Source organism: Arachis ipaensis, chromosome B6 (assembly GCF_059453495.1).
Source record: "Arachis ipaensis isolate K30076 ecotype BB chromosome B6, ASM5945349v1, whole genome shotgun sequence".
Classification (NCBI taxonomy): domain Eukaryota; kingdom Viridiplantae; phylum Streptophyta; class Magnoliopsida; order Fabales; family Fabaceae; genus Arachis; species Arachis ipaensis.
Window position 1 is genome coordinate 137928955 of NC_142441.1, and position 9098 is coordinate 137938052.

General features: G+C 34.0%; 1 protein-coding gene across 1 annotated transcript; it reads right to left on the bottom strand.

The window, feature by feature from the left end:
* Positions 1–1252: 1252 nt before the first annotated feature.
* Positions 1253–8701, bottom strand: LOC107647472 (SAGA-associated factor 29 homolog A-like). The gene is made up of 9 exons (XM_088491043.1): positions 8679–8701; positions 8437–8574; positions 8132–8205; positions 4410–4486; positions 4176–4261; positions 3283–3336; positions 2610–2763; positions 2411–2424; positions 1253–1607 (listed from the first exon to the last, which is right to left on the bottom strand). The coding sequence occupies exons 1-9, from the start codon at positions 8699–8701 to the stop codon at positions 1505–1507; spliced, it is 723 nt and encodes a 240-aa protein (XP_088347169.1). The 3' UTR covers positions 1253–1504.
* Positions 8702–9098: the final 397 nt, after the last annotated feature.

The window sequence follows — 9098 nt, forward strand, 5'->3', positions numbered from 1 at the left end:
ATGTGATGCCACCTCCCTATCGAAAGCCTAGCCACAGACCAGTCAAGAAGAGGAAGAGAGGACCAAATAAAGTTGAGGACAGCAGCCAGTCCCACTTGTCTAGGAGGAGACAGATTCAGAGGTACTCATCACAACCTGCTATGCAATCTGCAACTAGAGGTAAAAAGAGATCCAACAGGCATATTTCAGTGGCATTACACAAGGTAGCCCCTGCTTCTGATTCAACCAGAACAAAACTAAACCAACCCATCCAACCGTGCCCAACACTGCAGCAACCTTGAACTTCCACTCAATGTCCCTCACTTTTACTTTCAGGGCTGCAACTTTCCTCTTCATCCTTGCAACCTGCGGATCTTCACTCTCTGCTTCTGGGTCTGTCCATCGGAAGAACTCACACTCTTCTTTAATCTACAGCATCCCACCAGAGTCAGTACCCAGAAAAAAGAAAACATTGCCATCAATCACGAACAAAAATTTAAAAAACGAACCTCATAGCAGACACAGCCTTGAAATCCTCGCCCATGGTTGTTCTTCGTTCCCGAAATTCTTAGCACGGTCTCTCACCATGTCCACAGAGAAGCTCCATCTTCTGCGCAGATGACCGTGAGCTCTCGGCAACCATGGCTCCACCCAGCTTCGCGAACCCTAGCAGCCGCTCGATTACGTTGGTTGGGGGTGAGATTTTGATTTAATCCCACCCTCTCTAACCAGTTATAGAAAAAACAATTTTTTTTTAGTCATTAAATGCTTCAACTACCAGTAACAATGAAAAGGGCAAATGTGTTCGAAAATTTTGTTTAATGGAAGGAAGGATGATTTTAAAACGTTTTTGAGCGTTGAGAATGATTTTAATAACAAAAAAAGGTTGGAGACGAATTTGATTTTCGCTCCAGACCTTAGGGACGAAAAAAGTAATTAACCCTAATAACCCTCTAGTATTACTCAAAATTAAATTGACATGTGCAAACTGCATTGACTATTATCTAAAATTTAAAATCTTTAGAAAAGCTACTTCATTAAAGATTATAAAGCTTTCACCAACTATATTTTAGATATTTTCATTGCAATAGCAGCACAAATAAAATACAATTCATTCTTCTCGAACAAATTCTGCTGAAGTGAAGTTGGTAAAATAAAAAAATTAAATATATTATCACTCTCAAATTAAAATAATAAAACTCATATAATAAAATTTACAAATTCAATAGTAATTAATTAAATTACTCATTTTATCACTTTACAATCTCCTCACTTAAAAAAATCTTTTTCCCATTCAAACGTATATTAGTAAGTGATCATTACACAAAAATGAGAACATAACAAATCATATTACACAACCAGCACGTAAAGCAACAACGCCATTCCTACTTTATACACAAACTATAAGGGTTGTTCATAAGTTTGGGTTTGGAGTTCGGAGCATTTAGTCTAAAATTTACATTACAAACCTTTCATTTTCTCCCTTTTTAACCCAACTCACAAACCAACCCTAAATTGCTTAAATTCATTGGCGATGACCCTCTGGCAGAGCAACCACCTTGTGGAAGGGAACCGTCCTTTCAGGCAAAGACCCATCTTCTTCATCATCATCAAATTCCAACACATAGCTGCCAAACACGTCAGAAGTTAACAACCATAACACAGTGACAACACAATAGTCAATAGTGCAGTTGAGGAGTGAATACTTCAACAAATCAATAATATTTCAATACTAAATATTGTACTATTTCAATATTAATAGATCATTGCAAACTTGAAGTCAACAAATCATATTTCAAATTTTCAATGCTAATAACTATGTCTAATTAATTTAGCACATTTTCTTTCTTTTCATTTTACATAAAAGGTGAAGATGATGAGTACGTGTAAGATTAAGAATAACTTAGAAAGTATTGTACTCTTTCAATTTTGGTAATTTATAAAAGTGTAAAATAATCAATAATATAAATTATAAGAGTACAGAAGAAAAATTAATAAAATCTTATATCAATTATAATTGGAAATAAAAATAATAAAATAATAAATTTGGTATGAACTTATACTTAAATAATTAGAACAAATACAACTTCGATAATATTATATTATGCAGTAAAATACCAAAGACTAAACATATAGTATTCTTGTCAAGGGAAAAAAAAAAAGAAAAAATATATATATATGGTGTTGAAATTTGAACCAGCCTCATGCTATCAAATGCTGTTTTCTTCTTATTCTTGTCTTTTTCCTATCTTATTTTACACACAAAATGAACTCTCAGATGCATGTCCATTGTTTATAGTTACCGACCCCACCAAAGGGGGATAATAAATATGAATGCTTGCCAAGATATAGTGCCAAATGATTTCCTACCAAAATTTATATTTACTATTTAGAACTAAAGAATTACATATTCCATAAAGTCTATACTTACTCGTCTGTCTTCCTCTGCACAAGTGTGAAATGAAAAAGATTGCCCCAGAACATGCACAATATTGCTGGTTAGTACTCAGTAGCATGTCAGCATCAACAGAATTCTATCTAAAAAGGAATTATAAACACTACAACTCACTGGAAGTTAGACAAAAAAACAAGAAATAATCCCTTTGACATGGAAACAAAGAAACCATTACCTTGCGATGGCCATGTACAACTGTTGCTTTGTAAAGTGCAGTAGTTCCTGGATAGACCGCCAAAACATGTGAGCCTGGCGGAAAATCCGAAGCACCTGAAGGATCATTGCTCTTTGGGAAAGGAATTATATTTCCCATGGGAAGCTTGTATTGTCTGAATGGAGCAGAAAAGAACCCATGTTAAGGTTAAAAGCAACACAAACAGGACACTATCAGAACACTATCAAAACCAATGTATTTCTTTTAAAAATTGGAAAAATCATATGTTGATGGATTTTATTAAAAGGTTTAAACTTCGGAATTTTTCTGTATACTTTTTGAAAACAAAATATGATGAAAAGAAAAGCAAATAAGGACCTAAATCACAAAAGAAATAAGAGAAGGGATCACGGTGGGCATTGGAAAAAGAGAGCAAAAAAAAGTACAAAAGACTGAAAAAAGAAAGAGGCATCGTGCCTCAAGAAAAAAAATGAAAATTGCTGCAGAATTTTTTTTCTATATTTATATTTTAATGCAATCTTTTTCTAATTGGTGCAGAATATTTTTTATTTTCTTATGCAATCTAGTCCTTATTGATGCAAATATATACTATATTAGTTATTAGATATGTTAAGACAAAAATATGGTATTCACACGATTTAAAAACAAAACAAAACAGTTTCTCTTAGGTTACCTTTGGCCGCTTCCCTCTTCATCATCACCAGGTTCTTCATCTAGAACTTCAACTCTGTAAAATCATGTTGCGAAAGATTCAGCAAACAACAAAATGATGGTGATAAGGGCAATTACAAAAAGATTGAATGTCCCACTGGTACTATTCTCTGCATCAACAATTTGAAACCAGATAGACACAAGAAATAGCAACTAACACCGAGAAATGTAACGTCTTCCAACAACTTAAAGATGGTCAAATAACAACTCATTCAATTAAGTACAGCCAAGCAGACTCAAGTTAACATCAAGCTCATGATTGACCTTTGTACTGTAATCAAAGGCTGAATCTAGGCAAATTAGGGGCTCAGCAAGCATATCAGAGAATAAAATAACAGAATCACCAAGCCCGATATTAACAGGGTTGTACTACATAACACCTTAATATTAGTTACTCCTTGGCAGATACTCAGAAAGTTGGGAGATTTTTTGACAAGATATAGTACATTATCCTCCTGGGGAAACAATATGCCATAATTTATTGTAGGATCAACGAATTTATCTACTATAACAAAAACTCAGAGATAGGAATAAACACAATAAAAATACAAGGAACCTTGTTTATACGTTCATTTGGTAGTAGAACTATGCTAAGCATATAAAATTATAAATCTAATAATCTGTAATAACCTAATTTGTCATTAAACAATATTCTTTCACTGGCTAGAATAAGCTCAATATGCATTTGTTAGAGCTTAATTCATGATATATAGTATCCTAAACTATATAGCATATCATATCAAAGCCATCTGGCAATATATTTTCAAATTTTAATATTATGCAAGCTGAATGTAAATTGATTTTTTATAGCTTGAACATAATACTTGACAACTAAGGTAAAGAATGTACACTTACTCTTTTGATTCCTTATCAAAATGGATCACTTTAACAACAAACCATTCATCCTTATCAGCATTACGTGGTGTGACCCTAGCTGCTACCTAAGAAGTGAGAATCAAGAACAAATTAACCTAGTGAAACACAACATTCAGATGAATCATACTAGAAAAATAAATTTTATCAACAAATAAAACAGAAATTGATGTTCAATGATTTATATCAGTTAAACTCCGTGGAAATTCTTCATACCTGCTCACCCTTAAGATTGCTCATCCTAGAAATATCTGACTCGGTCTTCACTCGTTTCCTTTTCTGCTCATTACCTTCTGTAACATAGTAACGGTAAGCACAAAAATTTTAAAAAAGAAATGACATCTCATTGAAACTTAAGTCATAATAATGCAATTTATGTTTGTAATTAAAGACAAAAATAGGTGCAAAAAAAATATATAACATCAACTGAAGTATTTCATGAACCCTTTTACATCTTAACAAATTTTGATTCTCATGCTTGCAAAGCTCCATACTATAACTGAATGCCATTAGCACAATGTTGGGGAAGCAATACATCATCATGAATTATCCAGGGTTAACAAGAGGATGCAAAAGCATTCTGCTTAATGAGTTAAAAGTTGTCTAAGCAGCAATGCTAAATCATTGATCACTGTAGATGAACCCTACGTAGCTTTCCAAACCATTCTCCGTCCACCATATATTTAGAAAAGGAATAGATTAAAAATTGGATCAGTTAACACACTATCTTCAACTTTTTATTTAAAGTTACAGGTTAACATTCCCTCCCTGCCCCTTTCCTCCCTTCTTGTAGCTTTGACTATATGAGATTCATGAAAATGGCAGCAGAGACGTCAACTATATTGATGAGTATCCAAAGCAGTCGACTTTTACCTTTTCCTGGAAAAGAAAAAGGAAACAAAAGAAAAAAGAAAATCTTATACAATCAGAATCTGCAACTTCTTTGAACAAATCTAGGGAAATTTGACATATAATAAGCCACAAAGATTGGTTGATTGAAAGACATATTATCACTCTTCTCATTTTATTTTTTCATACTTTCCTTTCCATGGAAAAGCTATGGTCTAATGCTTTAGATACTTGCCATGGTTCTATAATATTGGCCAATCATTCATTTACCCTGTGCCTATATATATATATATATATATTGAAGCATCTATTTCTAATTATGGATGAATTATAATGTATAAGACTATAAGCTTAAATCAACGGACAAACATTTTATGTAATAGCCAGAAAAAAATAAATAAATAGATAAGCCGGTGGGACCCACTCCTAGATTTTTATTTTCTTCTTTCTCTAACCCTAGCCACACTCTCTCACTCACCTCCCACCGCCGCACACACTCTCACTCGCCTCACACTCTCTTCCCCACAACACACACACCTAGACTCCACGGAAAAAGAAAGAAAGAAAAGGGAAAGAGAGAATAGGGGAGATCGCAAGAAGTGAAGGGAGGAAGAAGGGAGCTGTCCACACCAAGCCACCACGCGAGGAGAGAGAGAGAGAGAGAGAGCCATGCCTTGTCACTGCCGGCTTGGAGCTCGCCATTCGTGTCCCGTCACGTCACCGCCAGCTGCGTCCAGCTCGCTGCCGTCGCGTCGCCATCAGAGGCCAGAACCGAGAGATGCGTCCGAGAGAGGGGACGAGCACGAGAGACGAGACGAGAAAGGACAGCCGCTGCGCCTTGTCTCCGTCACTGTTGAGCTTCAACTGCCGCCTTGCCAAGTCGTCGTCGCCATTGTTGAGAGAGAAGAGAGAGCTCGAAGAGAGAGAAACAGAACGTGCGAGAGGAGCCATCGTGAATAGAGGGATGTTTCGTCACCGGTTGCCGTTCGAGTGAACCTTGGTTGCTAATGGAGCTGTTGGTGCCGCTGGAGCTGAACCGTTCCTGACAATAACCCAAACTATCGCAGCTCCACCTTGTCGTTGCCCTAATCCAAATTCTGCGCTCATTCATTCCATTCTACGTCAATCCTCCAATTTTGACACTCCCGATTCGGTATCTTCGGTCGGAACCAAGTTGTGAGTAGGCTTTACATTTATAATTGTTTGACTGTGCATCTATAATTATTTTGACATATATCCTAGGAAGCACCGATACGACACGCGATACAGACACGACACGACACGGATACGTCGACACGTTCTTTTTATAAAATATTGGATATGACACGTTTAGGATACGTTGTAAATTAAAATTTAAATAATATATTAAATTAATAAAATATCATATTATAAATATAAGAGGAAATATAGTTGCATAAAAAAGTCTAAAAATTATGCAATTATTAAAAAAATAAAAAATTTTAAACTACTCTTACCATCTTGCTAATAGAAAATGTATCAATTTCTTCTCCTCCAAGTCCATCATCCGCAAATACCACAACTTCTATGTTTGGTTCATCTAAAGATAAATATGAAACCTCACTCAGATCTGGACTATTGTCATCAACTCTGCTTCTATTAATTATTTTATTTTTAAATTTAAATTTTGATTTGTTTTTATTTTAAAATATTTTAAAATAAAAAAAAAATCGGTTAATTGAGCCATAAAACCACAAAATCGGGTCGTACTCGTTCGGATTCATGACAGCTTCACCAAAATTCTGTATCGCAAGAAGACACGTCACCGATACGCTCGTTTGAAGTATCCGTCGAGTGTCGGTGTCGGATTCGTGTCCGACACGGATACGCCGGCACCATAGGAGAATCCGTGCTTCATAGCATATATCTATTATGATCTTTGAATTATACTCACTATATTTGTCTAGAACGGTTTTAAATTGATTAGAATAATTGATTTATTAAAATTAAATAATTCATTTTTTATGAAGTTTATACTTTCGGAACTATACATGAGACCATATATATTTTTGATGAAGTCTTGCATTATTTTAAATTGTTTGATCTTATTTGAATATCTGTTTTTGAGACCATATATATTTTTGATAAAGTTTTGCATTATTCTAAAATGTTTGCGTTTACTTGAATATCTGTTTTTGAAGCATTGAAGTATTTGTTGGTATTCACTTAGTTTAAAGATTGTGAAATATATTTGAAATGTGTTTTGATTAAAAAAAAGTATGATTGGAAAGGATTCTGATGAGAAAGTATAATATGATTTGATTTGATTCGATACCTTATATATTGGAAAGATCAAAGATTTGTTGTATTTGAAATTATATGTTTTGAATTGGTTTGGAAGGCTCGTATTAGAAAACCGTAGTTAACGGCGGTTATGACGTTAACTTAGATGCATCTAACTCAGACCCCAGCTAGCAGGGGTGTTGCTAGCCTAACGTGTAGGCCACACGTTAGATCTGTTATTCTGTTAGGACACACGAGAGGAAAGGGCTACTCATTGAGGTGAAGCCGCCCAAGTGTGGACTTTTGATTTGATTTCTGTATGAGAACTCCCTTATTGATTAACTTATTATTATCAATTATTATTTTCTAATTAAAATTATTTTAATATGATGTTTATATGGTCTCATGTCGATTATAGATGTATTGTCTAGTCACTGAGTTGCAAAACTCACCCCGTTTTTTTTCTAAAAACATTTTTCAGAAACAATTACTTGTCTATGTGAGACTCTCTATTCAAGATATAACAATCTGCAATGAGTACTTATTCGTTGACGAGTTCTTAGATGTATATATGCTCCATATAACACAGGCAGGGTCCAACCATTCTTAATTATTTTAATTTTTGTTAAAAATGTATAACTATTTATTTTAGAACTTGTAAAATATTTGTAACTTTCTTATTCAATTTATATTTGAGTATATAAGGCTTGCTATAGGATTATTTTCCTGAGCGACAGTCATAGCTCATTTTGGGCCGTGACATTTTATATGTCAAAAATACCAAAAAGAAGACAACATAAGCAACATTTTCAATAAAAAAATTGATGTGTCAATAACTTGAGACACACCTATTCTTCTTCGCGGTTGACCTTGTCCTGAAGGCAGTAGTGTATCAAGTTGGTTTATCAGTAAAGAGGAAATTCTGAAACCAAAAACCAAATCAACAATCAACAACAATAAATTAATTTGAAAAAGAAAAAGATGCATTTGAAACAATCAATTATGGCATGGAAATGTTTAAGCTGGAACTGCTCAGTATAGTTGAGTCAATCCAGTTTTAGAAAATACATACTCGTGATTACAATGAATCAGTGAACAGAAAAGAAAATGCCATTTACATAAAATGCTTCAGAGCCATATACAATAAACATACTGTGCTTCACTATCTGAAAGATCTTTTGCTTGAGTATACAAAATTTTAAGCCTGGCTAATGAATTATCCCCAGGCTTCTCAACTACTTCAGGAGCTGCATCAAAATTAGAAGAAACTATCAACAATTGTACCCGAAAACTAATGATTAATTTTTAATTTAAAATTTATATCATATTTAACTACAATTTCTCAGCAGAAATGATCGCTCCCAATATCTGAATGTCTCTCTATATTAGTATCACAATATCAATATCAAAACACACATTTGCATCCAAGAATCATTGTTGACTGAGCCACCAGTAAAGGGGTTGAAAACTAGTCATTTGCTTTTATCGTCCAATCAAAACAAATGACATCATTCTACTATTGTTCAATGAAACAAGGTAGTGTTAGGTACCAGACAAATGACACAGCAAAATATAAAGATGAAAAATTAGAAATTTGTATAAAATATGGAAACAATTGAATAATTTTATTTGAGAATTACAACTTCTCTCTATCACAAGGAGACTACAATAACACTCTCTCTTGACAAAAGAAGAACACATTTCTCTCTCTATATATAGAAGAAAACTACTCAAAGAAATATTATGTTATTCTATCTGGATGATTTGATTGAAATGAATTAAAGAAAAACTCAATTTATAGGCGAGTCTCTTCAA

Bases quoted from the DNA above. Each gene is read 5' to 3' on its own strand.
- LOC107647472 (XM_088491043.1), bottom strand. From the start codon at position 8,701: ATGTGTGTTTTGATATTGATATT. The intron at 4,262-4,409 runs GTATGAAGAATT...CTCACTTCTTAG, and splicing joins GCAATCTTAAGGGTGAGCAG to GTAGCAGCTAGGGTCACACC. The intron at 3,337-4,175 runs GTAAGTGTACAT...ATGATTTTACAG, and splicing joins TTTGATAAGGAATCAAAAGA to AGTTGAAGTTCTAGATGAAG.